The following is a 19952-nucleotide window of genomic DNA, read 5'->3' as shown; positions in this document are numbered from 1 at the left end:
CCCCCCCCCCCCGCCACCTCCCTTTGCTCTTCACATTTGCCCACTCATCTGAGTAGCGCTCATAATACGTCACAGTTTGACTGTCTTTCCACCAGGGGCCCTGCCTTGCCTAAGTGTGGACTCCCAGTATCTAGCTCCATGGCTGGCACAGAGAAGATAATAGTTGGTGAATGAATGGTGAAGGAAAATGGATGTCAGAGTGCCTTGGATTGAACAGTGCTATGAGCCATAATCTTGTCTTTCCCACGACACAGAGGAGAAACTGAAGTCCAGAGAAGACACTGGCTCAACCGGGGTCAGGTGGCAAGGGGCACGGCTCTCACCCAGGATGAATGTGAAGCAGCTGCCCCAGGCTCCTTTGTTGTACCCCTGGTATTAGAAGATTTTTTCCATTCGAAAGTACTTTGGGGCAGAAGCCAGACATCTAGGTACCAGGTGGCAATGTCCCAAGGCTGAGTGATACAGAAAGAACTGTTTTGTTGTTTGGGAGACCTGGCTTCTAGCCCCAGGGCTGCTCCTAACTCATGGCATGACCTGTATTCTAGGCCTCAGTTTCCCTATCTGTGAAGCAATGCTGTTGGATAAAGTGCTGGAACACCGAGCAGAGAGTTTTAAAAACCTGATGGCCCTTTAAAAACTAGGGGTGTGAGGACACTGATGTTTAAGGGGAAAGTGGACATCACCCCATGACTGAGCAGGATGCGATATGGGTTCAGACCCCAAGTCTTACCCCCAGGTGTGCTGAGGGCACGGTGGATGAAGTCAGCTGCAGAGGAGAAGTAGGCACTGATGTCGAACTCAGGGAGGTCGTGGGCTGGCACCCCCAGGTAGCTCACAGTGCTGCCGTAGAAGTCAGGGCTGCCCTGACAGTAGAGGCCCCCATGGGCAGCATTCAGCACGTGGGTGATGCCCAGCTTCCATAGCTCAAAGCGGTTATTTGCCGTGGCCCTGGGGAGGGGAGGAAGGGGAGCAATGAGGTCCAGGAAGGCTTTGTCTGGACCCCCGCTTCAGAGCGATGAATCCATTAGGGTCCAAAAGGAGCCAGAAGGAACCCATGGGGTCTGCGGCTCACAGCCCCACCATAGGAGCTTTCTGGTAGGGGAGCTGGTGGTCAAGGGATTTAGCTTTAGCCTCTCTTTGCTTCCTGAGGCAATCCACCCTTGCCTTGGCCAGGACAGGAAGGAAAAGGATTGCTTCGGCCCTGGGACCCAGCTGCACCTCCCTTCTTGCCCCATGCCCTACCATGCACATCTGGCCTCTCCTGGCCACTACCTCATACCTGCTTCTAATCTGCAAATATTGAAAGGTGACACCTCCCCTGATTCACCTTCAGTCAGCCTTCCTCACCCACTCTGTGTCCAGAGGAGGGAGGCTGGAACCGGAAAGGCGAGCTCTCTGTCCACCTCATCTCATTCCCCAAATCACCATTCCCCAGTCCTTTGCCCCCACACACACACACCCCGCCCCCCGCTGACCCTCCAGTTGTTCTGGATGTGCCAGGAGACTCCGGGAACCTCTGGGAGCTCCCTTCTTTCAGGCAGGCAAAGTCTCTGCTCCCCCTGGTGGCTGCACCTGCTCACTGCACTGTCCCCAGTACAGAGGGGTCCTGGAGAAAGTCCCTAGCCTGGGAAGCTCAGAGAACTATTGCCCTTGTACCCACCCCACCCCCATCTCTGGTGAAGATCCCAGGAACTGTCTCTCCTTGTCTCCACCCCCTTATCCCTTCAGTCAGCTACCACTCACGCATCTCCTATGTAAAGGTTGGGCCAAACTTCGTCCACGCGGCTGGAAGAAAACTTCCCTGCCCTCAGGAGCTCCTCTAGTTCCAGGACACTGGGGCAAGGCGTGACTTCGGCATCTCCCCTCAGCTGTGGGAGCGAGGCCTCCGCCATGGGCTGGCCCACCTGCCCCTCTGTCTCTGCGGTCCCTCCTCTCTGCCTCTCCAGTGTCATTCCTTTCCTAGAGATTGGCAGGGACAGGTGAGACAGCAGCAAGTGACTCAGCAGGTCACAGGGGCCTCTAGAGAGAACAGGACATTTTCCTCCCCAGGCCACCCCCTAACCCCAAATTCCATGACAACATGGAATCAGACATACCTCTGCAAGTCACCTCTCAGCCTCAGTTTCTTCACCTCTGACGTAAGGAGAATTGTGAGGATTAAATGAAACAAAGGATATTCTGCATCTAACACATAATAGGTGTTTAATAGATTTAAACTCCTGTGTAAGGCTATTTGGTTCTGAGGACTGAGTTAAAGTAGAGATCTGGGGTGCAGAGGAGGTGATTGCCTCCAAGGATTCGTGATAGGAAAAGTTCTTCAGGCCTGGGTCACAAACTAAGTGGGAGCTGTATGGCTATTGGATGAGCTTCTGGATTATGGGGCTCAGGGGAGGGTTCCTGAGTTATAGAGTCACAGAAAAGTGGCGAGGAGGCATGGAGGACCTCATCTAAAGGGTGCCCACAGGGTTTATTGGGGAAGGTTTGAACAGTGGTTCTGTTATGAAAATGGCTGATTTCTCAAAAGAGAAGGCTAAAATGGGCTGCATATGTCAAAGCGGGGGAGAAGGGAGATGAAAGTTCCCCTAGACTTTCTGAAGAACCAAAGGGCTGTCATCAGAAATATTTTGGGGAGAGGGAGGGAGAGTCCTCTGCCTATAAGGACTTTTGTCTTCACAACAGAAACAGAGAAAGGTCTGTATCTGTCCTTCTGCCAGAGCTAGTTATGGGATGAAGAAGTGATATGTCTTGCCGGCTCTCAGATGACTTCACAAAGGCTTGATCCGGGGCATGAGCTGCAGTGGGGAGGCTCCCAGCTGCCCCTGGCTTTGAGTCTGGCTCGAGCGTAAAGGCCACACCAGGGCATTCCATGGTAGCAGTTGGCACTCATGTCCACCCCAGAACCTGTCCCCACCCCCATCAGAGCCACTGAAGTCTGCCTTGCACCGCCTGGGAAACCAAGGCCAAGAAGCGGCTGGAGCCCAGGTCGCAGGTGGTTTTGGACTTGGTTTACGCCAATGCTAGGCCTGGGGTGGGGGCTTCCCTCAGGGTGGGGCAGTATAGTAAGGTGAGAAGAGCATAGGTTCTGAAGTCAGGCAGATTGAGTAGGAATACTGGCTTTGGCACATATTAACTGCCCAACGTCAGGCAAGTTTCTTGGCCCTCCTGTGTTGTAATACTCTGTAGAGGTGGCACAAGGATTAAGTGAGATATTTATATGGCATTTGGCATAGGGACTCTCAGAGTAAAGGGGCAATAAATGGTAACAGTGATTGGAGGTTGGCTATTGGTGAGGAGCTGGCTCCCTCCAAAGGCATTAGGATAACCTCCTCTGGCCCCCAAACACTATTTGCTGCTCCCATAGGCCCCGCCCCACCTCTGCTAGCCCCTCGTCTCACACTTCGGCTTTGGGCCTGACGCATGCGCTCTCGGGTTTCCTTGCTGCGGTTTCTAGTCTCCGTTCTCCCCTCGCGCCCATCTTGAGCCTCGCGTCCCTTCCGGTTTTGGCCCCGCCCCCGCCCTAGGGCTCCGCCTCCCGCCGGTAGGGCCCCGCCTCCCGAAGCAGTTCCGGTTCGGATTCGAGCGGCTGCTGGCGCGGGTGAGACGAGGGCCGACAGGGGCAATGCCTGCGCGCAGCCGCCACCGCCCCAGGGTCCTCTTCGGCTCTCCTACCCGGGCTCCACCGCCGCTTCTTGAGGCGTCTCACTCCGGCGAGGCTCGGAGGGCGCCGGCTTCCGACAGCTGCTCAGACGCCGACTCGGAGGTGGGGCTGGGGAGCCCGACTCGGACCGCTGAGGTGAGCAGGAGCTGAGGCGGGGAAGAGGGGCTTTGAGAGGCGCCTGCAGCCAAGGGTGAGTGGAGAGTCGGGGATGGAGCCGGGGGCTGCCACGGACAGGGATTCGGAGGGGCCTCGGGAGACCGTTGAGGGAGCGTGGAGAGTCCCCTTTAGCATGGAATCAGGGAAATGGAGGTTGTTGAGCCGAGGGCCCGAGGGGCGTGACGATGGCCCGAGACAGAGGGGTAAGGAGAGGTCGAGGGGAGAGCGAGAGGGAGTGGGAGGCTGAGGGAGATGTGGTCTCGAAGAGGCAGGGGCTTGAAGGTTTTGGAAAGCTGGGTAGTGAGGCAAAAAGACCGAAGGGGTACCGCGGGAATATGGGACCGGGGGAAGAGATGCTCTGAGATTTGGCACTGGGGGCACGGAATCAGAGGAGCCGGACCAGGGTCGATGTTACCACCTGGCCAGAGAGAGGGAACCGGGGTGGGACTGACAAGATCGCTGACCAGAGTGGGTGGTGGTAATTAGGGGAAGGATTTAGGCTTGAAGAGGAAAGGGCTATCGGGTGGCAAGTCGTCTGGCTTTAAAGGCCAGAAAAAGAGAAATGGGGTCAAGAAAGAAAAGGAGCCCTTGGAGGCTCTAATTTAGGGCTTTGGCGTTTTCACAGGTGTCTTTCAAAGCATGGACGATCACTAGGGTAATATATTTGGGTCATGGGGCTTTCTCATTTGTGGACAGTGAATACTTTTAAGAATCTCGGGTGGGAGGGTTGATGTTAAACACTGATTTGCCCAAAGGACTAGGGGAGGTAGTGAAAAGGAAGTGATGTTTGGAAAAGATAGTGAAAGGAGTGATTCTGTAAATAAAGATAATCATTTGGCTTTCTTCTAACAGTAATAGTGTGTTTCTTTTTTTTTTCTTTGTATTTTTCTTACATTTAAGTTTATCTTAAGTACCAGACAAGTTTAGACAATCTTTTTTCACAAAAAAAGATTTAATATATTACCTTTAAATTAAAAAAACTAAACTGGAAACAAGAATTTGGACACTTAGATTTTACAGATACTCAGTATCAACTGAATTTCACTTTGGTAGCTTGAGTTGACACGTATTGGCCACAGGGTAAAGACGTGGTCAATACAAGTGTCTGGGTTAAAAAGGTACATAAAACTGTATGTGAAATCACCACAGTCCAGGAGGCTACCAGATGTTCCTCTCACCTGTAACTCCAGAATTGGAGTTGTGTCTTGAAAATTGGAAGGAGGGTACCTTGACAGATTTGCAGGACCAATGCTTTGCAGATACTGTATGAATAATACTTTTAGTAGAGTTATCTAGAAGACTAAGAATAGAGGATGCTTGTAGTTGTCAGTTAACAGAACTGGGATAGGTGGGTACACAGATGCCTTTTATAGAAGACATCGTACCAAAACCATAATTATGCCAGAAAAATAATGATTGCAGTATTTATACTGTCTTTAGTTGAAATAGATTAATTTTCTTTTGTAATTGTTAAATTATAGCATGTCTTTGTGAAATGTTGACTTTAGCCACGTCTCATATGTTGTTTTACTTTTACAACCTTTTATCCTATTATAGGTTTGCAAAGTTGTTGGCATTTCAAAACAAACTTTTAATCAAGTATTTCTAGTCTAAATGGGTATCCAACGGTTAAATCTTCATGAGATGATAATTTACTGATTGCAGCAAGCTGTTAAATTAATTTATGTGTATTGACTGTATGTCATATCTTCAAATGCTCAGTAGACTAATAATTATTTCTTCAAAGGAGAGATGAATTCTTAACTTTGCTTTTAGCTGATGTTAAAAGATTAACTCCTTTTTCTTTAAATTAATACAAACATCCTTTAGTTGAAGAAGTATATATAGTATTACTATTGTTTATTTATGTTTGTTTACTCTCACTAGACTGAGATTCTCTAGAGACCTTGTCTTCATACTTAGCTCTAAATAAAAGTCTTGGCATGTAAAAATTTGCTGAACTGAACCGAAATATAAGAACTCTCTATTAAGGTTACATCTTAATGTTACTGCAAAATTAAAGAAACTGTTACATGAATTTGTACAGTTAATACATTAGCCTCCCTAATAGTTTTTGTCTTGACAGTTTTCACAGCCACTTAGTTGTAAATAAAATCAGTTTTATGGTAGAGCAGTTTCTCTAAGGCAAGAAAATCTATATTACTCCATTAGAAGCCATTATGACTGCTGTGGCAGAAGATGCAGATATATTTAGATAATCACTTTTGATTTCAGTAGCGTCATCGCCATTTTGCAAAGACTTTACTTTGCACAACTACTTGTAAACATTTTTATTTTGTTAATCACTAATATCTTCAATGCTTTTTCAGAAGTTTGCCATAGCTGACTTAGAGACATTTTCATGACTTTTCTGAGAAATGAAATTTGAACATTGTTTTTGGGAAAATGTTGAATCACAGATGTTCTAATGAATATCATCATTATTATTTTGTCTTATAAGAATAACCGTATTAACTAGTTATTCTTTCAAAATTCTTACCTCTAGCCCTGATGTAATACTATGGTGTTAATAGTAGGATGTGGGCTTCCCTGGTGGCGCAGTGGTTGAGAGTCCGCCTGCCGATGCAGGGGACACGGGTTCGTGCCCCAGTCCGGGAAGATCCCACATGCCGCGGAGCGGCTGGGCCCGTGAGCCATGGCCGCTGAGCCTGCGCGTCCGGAGCCTGTGCTCCGCAACGGGAGAGGCCACAACAGTGAGAGGCCCGCGTACCGCTAAAAAAAAAAAAAAAAAGTAGGATGTACCTAGCACAGCCATTAATCATAACAGTGATTCTTACTTTAGGTCTTATGATTCTCTTGGCTTTGAGAAATCAGGAGGTTAACTAGAAACTAGAGGAGCATGGGCCAGGCATCCTTTGAGAACAATTCAGTGTTTACATGCTGCCTTTGTCACTGGTAATTTGCCATTTGAATATGTGGATATGGATTTGTGACAGACCTGTACCCCCTCCTCCCATACACATAGCACCATCATAAGTGGATCTTAACCTAGCTGAGTCTAGACTTCAGGCTTCCATATTTGAAATGTTTTGTTACTTCACTAAATGCTGGGCCCTACTAGTAATAAAATCACCTCACTGCAGAATGTAACATAATATGAGTCTATCTTGGCTTTTGTTTAGGATGGTAGAAACTAGGAAAACTTGGTCATAATAGTTTCGGCACGGTGTTTCACCGTTAAACAGTGTTTTATGTTATGTACCTTAGAAGAATGTTGTGGAGGCAGAGACCTATGTTTGTATTTGTCTTGAATATCTATTGTGGGCTTAGTGTAGCTTTTGAATTGTGGCTGAGGACAAGAGATTTATTTATTTATTTATTTATTTTATTTTCTGAGATTTGGCACTGGGGGCGAGGAATTATTATTTATTTTATTTTTGGCTGCACTGGGTCATCGTTGCTGCGCGCAGGCTTTCTCTAGTTGTGGAGAGCGGGGACTACTCTGTTGCGGTGTGAGGGCTTCTCATCGCAGTGGCTGCACTGTTTTGGAGCATGGGCTCTAGGTGCACAGGCTTCAGTAGTTGTGGCACACGGGCTTAGTTGCTCCGCGGCATATGGGATCTTCCCGGACCAGGGCTCTAACCCGTGTCCCCTGCATTGGCAGGCAGATTCTTAACCACTGCACCACCAGGGAAGCCCTATATCTATTATCTTGACCCTTTTTTCTGTTCTCTTAAAGTTCTTGACAGGTAAGAAATTCTAGTAGGAGGTGAGAACCATGAATTCTGCTAATTTAGGGTCTTCCTGTAAGTTAAGCTGTGTCACTGAGTTATTGGAAATGCCTGCAAATTGGCTTTAGTGTGGAACTTATAAATCTATGTCAGTTTCATCAAGACAACATTGGTATGAAAGTCAGAGATTGCCAGACCATACATTAAATTTTGAGGCCAAATCCAGTATATTTGCACAATATTGTAATGGAGTTTGAAGTCTTGAGCAAGTTTCTCATTTTCTATTATGTTGATTTGATTTGGGGGTGTAGCATATTTAAAAATGAAGATTTTTACCAGTCAATCTGTCAGAACACTACTAGCCTGCCCAAATATTATTTTAATGATTAGAATAAAAATTTGAATTTTATATGCTTGGCTTCTTTACTGGTGTGCGTTAAGGATTTTTCATCAAACTTACCACTAAATTTTGACCATTGTGTAAAAACTTTTACTACAACTGAGGATATAACCTGCACAATGTTGTCTGTTAGATTCTTATTCATTGAACTGAGACAGTTCTGAATGTGGTACAGAATTAGGTACAACCAGATAGTGGAAGTCTTAGTTTAAAGGCAAGTTGGAGTCAGAAAAGGTTTGTGTTCTTTGGTATACATGGCAACCTTTTTTAATAACGGTATATAATAGTGCATGGTCTGTGCAGCAAAAAAAATGTCCCAAGGCTAAAGTGCAGCCAGTAGAATGATAATGTAACTGAAGAAACAATTTAATTTATTTCAAATATGCTACCCCAAATTCTGCTGCTCAGTGGGACATAGTAAAACGGTAGAAGATCACTGCTAGAGTTTCAAAACTGGTAGGAAGTGGTTCTGGGTCTTTGAAGCTGTTTTGTAATTATAGCAGATTCAGATACTTGGAAACAGTGCTTACTAAGAAAAAGTAAACTACCTTTTGATAACTATAAAGGGAAAATAATAGTTTTTTGTTTGCTCAATGAAAATATTTTAATTTAGGATTAAAAAATTTTAATGGGATTTTTTTTAAAGCTGCATAGGGACTTCCCTGGTGGTGCAGTGGTTAAGAATCCACCTGCCAGTGCAGGGGACATGGGTTCGAACCCTGGTCTGGGAAGATCCTACATGCCACGGAGCCACTAAGCCCGTGTGCCGCAACTACTGAGCCTGTGCTCTAGAGCCCCTGAGCCACAACTACTGAGCCCGAGCGCCACAACTACTGAATCCTGCGCACCTAGAGCCCATGTTCCACAACAAGAGAAGCCACCACAATGAGACGCCCGCACTCCACAACGAAGAGTAGCCCCCGCTTGCCACAACTGGAGAAAGCCTGTGAGCACAGCAACCAAGATGCATTGCAGCCAAAAAGAAATAATTAATTAGTTAAAAATAAATAAATAACAAGTGTTGGTAAGGATGTGGAAAATTAGAACACTTGTGTGTTGCTCGTGGGAATGTAAAATGATGCTGCTTTGAAAATGGTATGGTGATTTCTGAGAAAATTAAACAGAATTACCAAATGACCCAGCAATTCCACCTCTGGATATATACACAAAAGAAGTGAAAGCAGGGACTTCCCTGGTGGTCCAGCGGTTAAGACTCTGCACTCCCAATGCAGGGAGCCCAGGTTTGATCCCTGGACAGGGAACTAGATCCCGCATACTGCAACTAAGCGCCCGAATGCCACAACTAAGACCAGGTGCAGCCAGATAAATAAATAAATAAATAAATATTTTTTAAAAAATGAAAGCAGGACTTGAAAAGATATTTGTATACACCTATGTTTATAGCAGCATTAGTCACAATAACTAAGAGTTAGAAGCAACCCAAGTGCCTACTGATGGATGAATGAATAAACAAAATGTGATATATACATAGAATGGAATATTATTTAGCCTTAAAAAGGAGGGAGGTTCTGATATATGCTACAACATGGATGAAGCTTGAAGATATTATGCAAAGGAAAATTCGGCAGACACAAAAGGACAAATATTGTAGGATTCCACTATTGTATCTAGAATAGTCAAATTCATAGAGACAGAAGGTAGAATGGTGGTTGACAGGAGCACAGGGGAGGAGACAGTGGGGAGTTATCGTTCAATGAATATGGAGTTTCCATTTGGAATGATGAGAAAGTTCTAAAAATGGATGGTGGTGATGATTGCACAACGTACATGTACTTAATTCCACTAAACTGTACACTTAAGAATGGTTAAAATAGTAAATATTCAGTTATGTATAGTTTAACACACACACACACACACACAAAGAACACATCATCATATCTGTGATGCAGGCATTAGAAAGCCAGTACTGCCACTCTGCAACTGCAGCTGCTTCCTGACACAAAGTCAGTGACTAGAAACTGGAGAATTACTTGTACACTCACATACAACCAGTATTTCAATAGTCTTTCTTGTGGATACCCAAAGCTTCAGGAAAATGGCCCCTACTTCACTTTCTGCATTCCTCTCATGTCAGAGCATCTAGTTGGCTGAACCTAATTCACGTTTAGAACCCTAGTTGCGAGGGATCCTGGGGAATAATTTTTACCTTTTTAACCTCTGTATTACAAAAGACAACTGGAGGGAGATTGGAAAGGATCCTGAGTGCCATTTCATCATATTTGTGAAAGGATCCTGAGTGCCAATTCATCATATTTGTCACAGGCACTGAGTCAGTGGTGATTCATAGATGGTAATACTCCTTGTAGTCAAGTCATCATTTCCAGTAGTTGGCCAGATTGTCCTGCAGCTGTTCATTCACAAAGATAAGATAGGACAAAACAAATAGCTTCAGTGAGGCAGAATAGGGAAAAAGTTTGTTGATAGTTATTGTCTCCTTTTGCAGTTCTGGGCTGATTGTGCTTAGTTTGTTAAACCTAATATACAGTATTTGCAGTTTTAATATGGTAACTGAGTTTTAATAAATAAATGAGTTATTTATATTATCGTGAAGGTAATTTAATGCATATCACTCCATTGGTATGCATTAAAGGCTCATTGATTAAAGAACAGCCATGCTACTGTTAAGAAATACCAGATAAGCTGTTTTTATTGTATTAAGTATGGAGATAAGATCATGGGAAATATGCTGAGCTCTTTTGCTGTCAAGCTGCTGACATCTTTAATTAGTATGAATTAAATTTGGAGAGAAAAGAAATAAATTTTCTAGTAAGTGAACAAGTTGATGTGCTGAAAATTGCATTTTTTAATAGTTTTCAAGGGACTTCCCTGGTGGCCTAGTGGTTAGGACTCTGCGCTCCCAGTGCAGGGGGCCTGGGTTCGATCCCTGGTCAGGGAGCTAGATCCCACATGCATGCTATAACTAAGGAGCCCGCCTGCTGCAACTAAGGCCTGGTGCAACCAAATAAATAAATAAATAAAAATAAATATTAAAAAAATAGTTTTCAAAAATTTCTCACCAGAGTCCATCCAAAAGATAAGAAATGTTTTGTTCCACTCTATACAGAACAGTCAGCTACTTTAGTTTATCTGTTATCTATGAGTTGGAACTAAGTTTGAGTAATGCCTCTTGATGGTAAGATTCTGCATGAGTGGACTATTCTCTCAGTGCCTTGATAATAACATATTGACCTTTGATAACTAATTTCTTAATTGCTCATGATTTCAGAATAAACTTCTTTTAAATTTTATCTCAAATTGAAATGTTTCCTTTATGTACCAGTTAACATTTTGGACAAGTACCATGCTTTGCACACAGTGCTTTTTGATGTGGATCAAACTTTAATGACGTAGCTAGGAGTTAGTGTCTAAATAATGTGTCAGATTTTTTGATTCTATTATTCTACTTCTATAAATCTAACCCAAGGCTGCAGTACTATTTGTAATAGTAATAAAATTGTGAACAGTTGCTGACAGTGGGGAAATGGACAAATTATTTTATAGCCATACAATGGAATGTCCTCTTCAAAGGATAGTTTGATAACATTAGACAGGACTCATGCAATAATGTTAAGGAAAAATGATACAGAATTACCAATGGTATGGTTTCTCTGTAGAAATTTTCCCTATATAAAGTTCTGTGGATGAAAGATAAATAAAAAATTACAAGCATTAGTTCTCTGGGGGTAATTTTGAAATTATATTTTAAATGTTCTTCAACAAATATGTATCGCTTCTATATATTTTTCTGTCTTTTTATTGTAGAAGTGCGTTACTTTTAAAGATCCAAACAATGCAGAAATTTGTAGACTACAAACTGTAAAAGTCCTTCAGTCACCTACCTAGGCAAATGAAGTCCAGTGTATCAACTTGTTCTTTTATGGATTTTGCTTTTGTTGTCATATCTAAGAAATCTTTACCTAACCTAAGGTCAGAAAGATTTTCTCCTGTGTTTTCTTTTTTCTTTTTTTTTTCTCCTGTGTTTTCTTTTAGAAGTTTTCTAGTTTTAGATTTTACATTAGGTCTGTGATCCATTTCAAATTAATTTTTTATATGTGGTGAGAGGTATGGATTAATGTTTTTTTGCATATGGATATTCATTTGTTCTAATACGATTTGATGGAGAGACTACCCTTTCTCTGCTGAATTGCCTTTGCATGTCTGTAGAAAATCAGATACCCATATGTATGTAGGTCTATTTCTGGATTCTCTATTCTGTTCCATTGATTTGTTTATCTTTATGCCATTACTACTTTGTCTTGATTAGGGTAGTACGATAGAATTCTAAAATGACCTCCAGTGACCTTTGTATAGTGGGAAGGACCTGTGAGTCTGATTATCACTCTGATTATGTTATATTATATGGCACAGTTGACAAAGAAAGGGAAATTATCTTAGTGGACCTGACTAATCAGCCAGCAAAGGACTGGGCTTTTCCTGGAGAAAGAGATTCTAAGTACAAGGGGCACTCAACAAAGAAAAACAACAAAGAAAAAGCTGGTTTTCAGAATAGGAGGAGGCCCTAAATGCCAGTGGCCACTAAATTTACAGTAATTTGTTACACAGCAGTAGAAAACAAACACTGTATATAGTAAGTCTTGTAATTAGCTATCTAATCTTATTCTTTTTCAAGGTTGTTTTGGTTATTCTGTGTCCTTTGCATTTCCATATCAACTACTGAAATAAGTTTATCTATAAAAAAGTCTGTTGGGATTTTGATTGGGATTCCATGAAATATATGGATCAAATTTTGGAAGAATTGACGGATGTCAATGAAAAATTAACCAGTCAATCTAAGAAAGAAACGGAAAATTTTATCTGAGCCAAATTGAGCACTGTAACCCAAGAACAGCACATCAGAAAGCTCTCAGAGCTGTTCCACCAATAAGTGTAGGCATAGTTATATAAGTTTTTTTGAGACAGAGGGCTGTACATTAAATGACGTTTTATTGACAGTTACACAGTCCAGATCTAAAAGTCATGTGGCCTCTTACAAGATCAAGAAGGAATGTTATCTTTCTTTTTTTTATACATTTATTTATTTTTGGCTGTGTTGGGTCTTCATTGCTGCATGCGGGCTTTCTTTAGTTGTGGCGAGCTGGGGCTAGTCTTCGTTGCAATGTGTGGGCTTCTCATTGCAGTGGCTTCTTTTGTTGTGGAGCACAGGCTCTAGGCGCATGGGCTTCAGTAGTTGTGGTACATGGGCTCAGTAGTTGTGGCTCACGGGCTCTAGAGCTCAGGCTCAGTAGTTGTGGCGCACGGGCTTAGTTGCTCTGCGGCATGTGAGATCTTCCTGGACCAGGGATGGAACCCTGCGTGTCCCCTGCATTAGCAGGCAGATTCTTAACCACTGCACCACCAGGGAAGTCCTGGATATATTTTTGATAGGCTGATTGTTGGATAAGAGAAAGAGAGGTGACAAGGATGATTCAGTTTACCAAGTTCAAAGGTGGATTCTTAACCACTGCGCCACCAGGGAAGTTCCAAGAAGGAATGTTATCTTTTAAGGAGTTGTCTTGCTGGTGCTAGGAGAATGTTGCTCTTTATGGCTGAGCAGGTATTTATGCCAACGGGGGAGGTTTGGTTGATGCGTAATACAGATACACAGTTCTCAGTAGTGGGGAGAGAGGAGGCCAAAGGGCAGAGAAAAAATTTTTATGTTTGAATTCTTCTTGTCTGGACATAAAATATGAATTTTATTTCACAGCATTTTTATTTTCTTAAAAATTTGAGTCTTTTGACCCACCCATGTCACTATTTATTTAGATCTTTAATTTCTCTTAGCAATGTTTTATAGTTTTTAGTGTACAGATTTTTCCCATGTTTGGTCAGATTTATCCTTGGGCATTTTATATTTTTTGGTGCTATTGTAAATGGTATTATTTTGTAAATTTCAATTTTTTTGATTATTTCTAGTGTATAGAAATACAATTGATTTTTTTTTTTTTTTTTTAGAAGATGTTGGGGGTAGGAGTTTATTAATTAATCCATTTATTTTTGCTGAGTTCGGTCCTCGCCTCTATGCGAGGGCTTTCTCTAGTTGTGGCAATCGGGGGCCACTCTTCATCGCGGTGCGCGGGCCTCTCACTATTGTGGCCTCTCTTGCTGCGGAGCACAAGCTCCAGACGCGCAGGCTCAGTAGCTGTGGCTCACAGGCCTAGCTGCTCCGCGGCATGTGGGATCCTCCCAGACCAGGGCTCGAACCCGTGTCCCCTGCATTAGCAGGCAGATTCTCAACCACTGCGCCACCAGGGAAGCCCCTACAATTGATTTTTGTATGTTGATATTAAGCAATCTTGCTAAACTAAATTATTAGTGTTTGTGTGTATGTGTAGATTCCATTGAAGTTTCCACATAGATTATCATATTGTCTGCAAATACAGTTTTGTTCTTTCCTTTCCAATCGTATGCCCTTTATTTCTTCTTCTTGCCTTATTCTGCTGGCTAGATTGCTCAGTGTTTCACCAAAATGATGAGAGTAGACAGTCTTGCCTTGTTCCTGATATTAAGGGGAAAGCCTTTAGCCTTTCATCATTAAGTATGATGTTAACCATAGGTTTTTCAAAGATGTCCTTTATCAACTTGATGAAGTTTCTCTTTATTTCTCGTTTGCTGAGAGTTTTTCATTGGGAATGAATACTGGATTTTGCCAAATGCTTTTCTGTCTTTTGAGTTATTGTGTGGTTTCCCTGTTTTAGCCTATGGTGAATTATTTTTATTTTCAAGTGTTAAACTAACTTTGCACTCCTGAGATAAACATCACTTGGTTGTGTTGTATTATCCTTTTAAAATATTGTTGGATTTGATTTGCTAAGATATGTTTAAATTTTTTGCTTTCACGTTTGTAAGGGCTATCAGGCTGTAGTTTTATTTTCTTGTAATGTCTTTGTCTGGTTTTGGTATCAGGGTACTACTGGCCTCATGGAATGAATTCAGAAATATTCCCTCCTCTTCTGGATGAGTTTTATTTTAGTAGTCTGTTTCTCCCAACTTTTGCGCTATTGTTGACATATTTTACTTACATATTTACTCATATATCTACCATTTCTGGTATTCATATTTTCAAATGATGGCATTTTTGTTCTGCCTGAAGGACTTCCTTTTCACATTTCTGTTAGCTCAGGTCTGCTCGAGATGAAATTATTCAGCTTTTGTGTGTCTGAAAAAGTATTTGTTTTACCTTTGTTTTTGATCGACATTTTACTGGTCATAGAATTATAGGTTGATCATTTTTTTTTCTTTCAGTGTTTTAAAGACATTGTTTCACTGTCTTCTAGCTTGCAATGTTTCCAGTGAGGAATCTGCTATCATTCTTATCTTTGTTCCTATGTGTCTAATGTGTGTATCCTCTCTTTTTACTTTTAAGATTTTCTCATTGTCATTGATTTTGAGTAATTTGATTATGATATGGTGTGGTATAGTTGTTTGTGCTTGTTTGTTTGTTTTTTATTTACTTTCAGCTGCATTGGGTCTTTGTTGCTGTGCCCGGGCCCTCTCTAGCTGTGGGAGCAGGGGCCACTCTTTGTTGTGGTCCACGTGCTTTTCACTGTGGTGGCTTCTCTTGTTGCGGAGCATGGGCTCTAGGCATGTGGGCTTCAGGAGTTGCGGCTCGTGGACTCAGTAGTTATGGCTCGTGGGCTGTAGAGCACAGGCTCAGTAGTTGTGGCGCATGGGCCCAGTTGCTCCGCTGCATGTGGGATCTTCCCAGACCAGGGCTCAAACCCGTGTTCCCTGCATTGGCAAGCGGATTCTTAACCACTGCACCACCACCAGGAAGCCCTGGTGTGGTATAGTTTTTTGTGTGGTTCTAATGTTTGGAATTTATTGAGCTTTTTGATTTGTGTTTATAGTTTTCACCACATTTTGAAAAATGTTAGCCATTGTTATTTCAGATATTTTTTTCTGCCCTCTCCTGTCTCTCTCGTTGTTTGGGGACTACAATTATGCATCTATTAAGATGTTTGAAGTTGTCCCACCTCTCACTGATATTCTTTTCATTTTCTTTTTTTTTTTTAATCATGGTAAAATATACATAACAAACTTATATTTTAACCATTTTTAAGTGCACAGTTTAGTGGCACTAAGTACATTTACATTGTTGTGCAGCCATCACCACCATCCATTTCCAGAACTGTTTCATTATCCCAAATGGAAACTTTGTACTCATTAAACAGTAATGGGTATTTGTCTCCTACTGCACAGTCCCTGGAAACCAACATCTACTTTCTGTCTCTATGAATTTAACTACCTCATCCAAGTGAATAATACAATATTTGTCCTTTTGTGTCTGGCTTATTTCACTTAGCATAATGTCTTCAAGATTCCTTTTAAAGGCTGAATAATAGTCTCTTCATTTTTAAAAATTCTGTTTTTCCTGTGTTTCATTTTGAATAATTCCTATTGTTATGTCTTCAAGTTTACTATACTTATGCAATATCTGATCAGCTATTAATCCCATCCAGTGTGTTTTTTTTTTTTTTTTTTTTTCCTTGCGTTATGCGGGCCTCTCACTGTTGTGGCCTCTCCCATTTGCGGAGCACAGGCTCCGGACGCGCAGGCTCAGCGGCCATGGCTCACGGGCCCAGCCGCTCCGCGGCATGTGGGATCTTCCCGAAACGGGGCACGAACCCGCGTCTCCTGCATCGGCAGGCGGACTCTCAAGCACTGCGCCACCAGGGAAGCCCCAGTGTGTTTTTTATTACATATCTTGTCATTTCATCTCTAGAAGTTTGAGTTGGATCTTTTTTATGTGTCTGTATCTCTATTTAACTTTTTGAACATATGTAATACAGTTATCATAACTATGTTAATTTCCTTGTCTGATAATTTTATTATCTGTGTCAGTTCTGGGTCAATTTCAATTGATTTTCTACTCATTATAGATGAATTTTTCTACTTCTTTTTTTTTTTTTTTAAACATTTATTTATTTGGCCGCACTGGGTCTTAGTTGCGGCATTGGGGATCTAGTCCCCTGACCAGGCATCGAACCCAGGTGCCCCGGGGCACGAACCCGTGTCCCCTGCATCGGCAGGCGGGCTCTCAACCACTGCGCCACCAGGGAAGCCCCGAATTTTTCTACTTCTTTGCATGCCTGGTAATCTTTGGTTGGTTGCCAGACATTGTGATTTTACCTGTTGGGTGCTGAATACTTTCTTATTCCTATTAATATTCTTCTGCTTTGTTGTGGGATGTAGTGAAATTACTTGAAAACAGTTTGATCCTTTTGGTTCTGCTTTTAAGATTTGTTTGGCTGCACCAGAGACATGTTTAGGTTTAAGGCAGGATTTCTCAATATCAGCACTATAACACTTTGGGTCAGATAATTCTTTGTTGTGAGGGGCTGTCCTGTGCATTGTAGAGTGTTTAATAGCATCCCTAGCCTCTAGTCTTTAGATGATTCCCTAGTTGTGACAACCAAAAATGTCTCCAGAAATTGCCAAATATTTTGGGGTGGGCAAATTGCCCTCAGTTGAGAACTACTGTTTTTAGGGTTAATTTTTCCTTACTACTATGGAAAGAATCTTTATTGTGTACTCTACCCAGTGCCCCATGAATCATGAGATTTTTCATTTTTTTCCAGTCTGGTTGTTTATAGTAGGCACTTTTAGTGGTCTTGAGTGAATACTGGGCGTTATTGCCTCTAATCTTTCTGGGTGGTTCTTTTTTCAGTCTTGTTTGGTTTCCTCACGTATATGTGCTGATCAGCATTCAGCTGCCTATTCAAGGGAGATCCTTTGCAAATCTCTGGAGTTCCATCTTAGTCTGCTTAGGCTGTTATAACAAAAATACCATAGGCTGGGTGGCTTAAACAACAAATCTATTTCTCACAGTTCTGGAGGCTGAGGAGTCCAAGATCAAAGTGCCAGCAGATTTGGTGTCTGTGAGGACCTGCTCCCTAGTTCATAGGTGGTCATCTTCTAGTTGTGTCTTTACATGACAGAAGGGAAGAGAACTCTTTGGGGTGTCTCTTATAAAGGCATTAATTCCGTTCACGAGGGTTCTGCCTTCATGACCTAATCACTTCCTAATACTATCCTATTGGGGGTTAGAATTTCAACATATGAATTTGGGGGGAATATAAACATTCAGTCCATAACAAGTTCTCTGTCTGTGTATCTTTCTCCTCTCTAGTATTCTATCCCAGGTACACTAGCCACCTTGATTTCCCTAGATTCTCAGTTCCATTGCAACTCACCAAGTCTGCTGGGCCTCACCCAGTTTATATCCTGTACCACTCATGGCCGGGGCAGTAGGGCCCACCTTGTTTCCTACTCTCAAGGATCTCCTTTGTTGTCTGGTGCCCACTGTCTTGAAACTGGTTTTCTCCCCATATATTTTATCTATTTTTTGGCTGTTTGAGGTGGAAAAGTAAATCTGGTTTCTCTTATTGCATCTTGGTCAGAAGCAGAAGTCCCTTTAACTGATAGTTGATTCATATTAATTATTGGTTAAAGCTGAAAGTATTCTGAAACATTTACTTACCTAATTTCTTCATTATGTATATTTGTATAAAACTTATAGCTCTCATATTCTTCGTTAAAAGTCTCCTGTCCCCTGTAGTTCCTGTGGTACAATGTAAATATTAAATTGCCTTGAAGCCTTTTATCATCTGTTAATATACCTCTTTAATGCAGGTTTTCATAGTGTTATCTAAGTATGTAGTAGCATACAATTAACGGGTGTGCCCTGACCTGATGAAGCACAACAGTGCAATGTGTTATGCTTTTAGGGCATTGCCACTGCAGGCTCAGAGACTTCCAGGAGGCTTTCTTGTATGATAACTCATATTTTCTAGCAGCTAAAACATCAGCATCAAAGCCTGTTTGTTAGCCAGATTGAGGGTAAAGAACAGATTGTTAGCCAGATTGAAGGTGCTATAAGACAGAAAAAAAAATAACCATGAAAGAGATCATTTTGAGCAGTGTGTGAGATGAAACTATTGAAGAATAAAGCTAAAAGGATGGGGGTGACTTGGAGCCCGTTGGTAAGCTGTTAGAAAAAGGAGAAGGGTAGCAGAATAGAAGTAAAATGACAGAAGGAATCTGGCCTTATTTTGTATGAAAAGAGCTTCTCATACTTATTACATCGTAATTGTTGCAGAGTTTGTAGCATGTGTTTGTTGGATATTCAGGGATGAAATAATCAGAGAATACCTTGGGGAAAAGATATGTATGTAGTGTGTAGGATGAAGCCATCTGGCTATCTATATGGACTAAAACATAGCAAAATCATTTAAAATGGAACTATATATATGTAATACATGATATAAAATTATATATATCAATGTGTATAAATTCCATGAGTTGAAAGTGAATAAATCATAATACCTTGGCCTTTGGGATGACACTGATATACTGTAGGTAAAAATTAAAAAGTTGAGTACGATTTTTTGTAGCTCTGCAGTATATAAAACATGTCCTTACAGATGCATGTACTGTTAATTTTTTAAGACTGAAAAGCTATTGTGGATTAATACTATTAAAAGCTCTGTTTTGAAACACTGTGATTTAAGGTTTCCAAAAACTAGGATTGCTTTTTAGTAATTAAGAAACAAATATTTAATGGGCATGTTTCTTGTTGGCAGAATACTTTTGATGGTATAAGAGGTACTTGGGTAGTTGAGTATCTGTCTTTTTCAGGTGATTATAAGTATTCATGGCAAGAGTTTGTGTGGATAGAAGAATGCAGAAGTAGCAGCTTTTTACTTTCCTTAGCATAAGGAAGCATAGAAAGTTTTTCATGCCAAAAATGCATGTTGTAAGGGAATGATAAGCACTAAAATCAGGAATTACTACATCTGAGAGGAGAGGAAGGGGTTGCTATCAGGGAAGGACATTCACTTGTATTGATGTTTTGTTTTGCTTTTAAAGCAAACTTAAAATCAAGTTCAACATATGTAAAGTGTAGATCATACGTATACAGATTGATGAATTTTCACCTGTATAACTAATACCCAGATTAAGAAACAGAACATATATATTGGAACTGTTTTTTTGTTTTGTTTTTTTTTCCTTTCAAGCTGGGTAG

At 41.8% G+C, this 19952-nt stretch overlaps 2 protein-coding genes and 1 non-coding gene across 9 annotated transcripts in view; 2 read left to right on the top strand and 1 right to left on the bottom strand.

The window, feature by feature from the left end:
• Positions 1-1953, bottom strand: part of DUSP13B (dual specificity phosphatase 13B) — a 13316-nt gene extending 11363 nt beyond the window's left edge. For 2 of the 6 annotated variants that reach the window (XM_007467489.1, XM_007467492.1), the window contains exon 1: positions 1744-1941. Coding sequence is in view for 1 of the 6 variants with exons in the window: in XM_007467492.1 (XP_007467554.1) it covers positions 1744-1892 (149 nt within the window). In the remaining 5 variants the exon portion in view is untranslated. Of the gene's footprint in view, positions 1-730; positions 1006-1743 lie in introns of all 6 variants that reach the window. The other 4 variants (XM_007467490.1, XM_007467491.1, XM_007467488.1 and 1 more) reach the window with 4 other exon arrangements.
• Positions 1954-3619: 1666 nt separating this feature from the next.
• Positions 3620-19952, top strand: part of SAMD8 (sterile alpha motif domain containing 8) — a 42884-nt gene continuing 26551 nt past the window's right edge. Inside the window, exon 1 of one of the 2 annotated variants that reach the window (XM_007467486.1) lies at positions 3620-3793. In XM_007467486.1, coding sequence (XP_007467548.1) covers positions 3620-3793 — 174 coding nt within the window. Of the gene's footprint in view, positions 3849-19952 lie in introns of both variants that reach the window. The other variant, XM_007467487.1, reaches the window with a different exon arrangement.
• On the top strand, positions 9096-9168 carry TRNAG-CCC (transfer RNA glycine (anticodon CCC)). The gene has a single exon. It is a non-coding gene; the product is annotated as a tRNA-Gly (tRNA).

This window comes from Lipotes vexillifer, unplaced genomic scaffold, assembly GCF_000442215.2.
Source record: "Lipotes vexillifer unplaced genomic scaffold, Lipotes_vexillifer_v1.1 scaffold865, whole genome shotgun sequence".
NCBI lineage: Eukaryota > Metazoa > Chordata > Mammalia > Artiodactyla > Lipotidae > Lipotes > Lipotes vexillifer.
The sequence above is the reverse complement of the archived record's forward strand: the minus strand, read 5'-3'. Positions and strand labels throughout refer to the sequence as shown.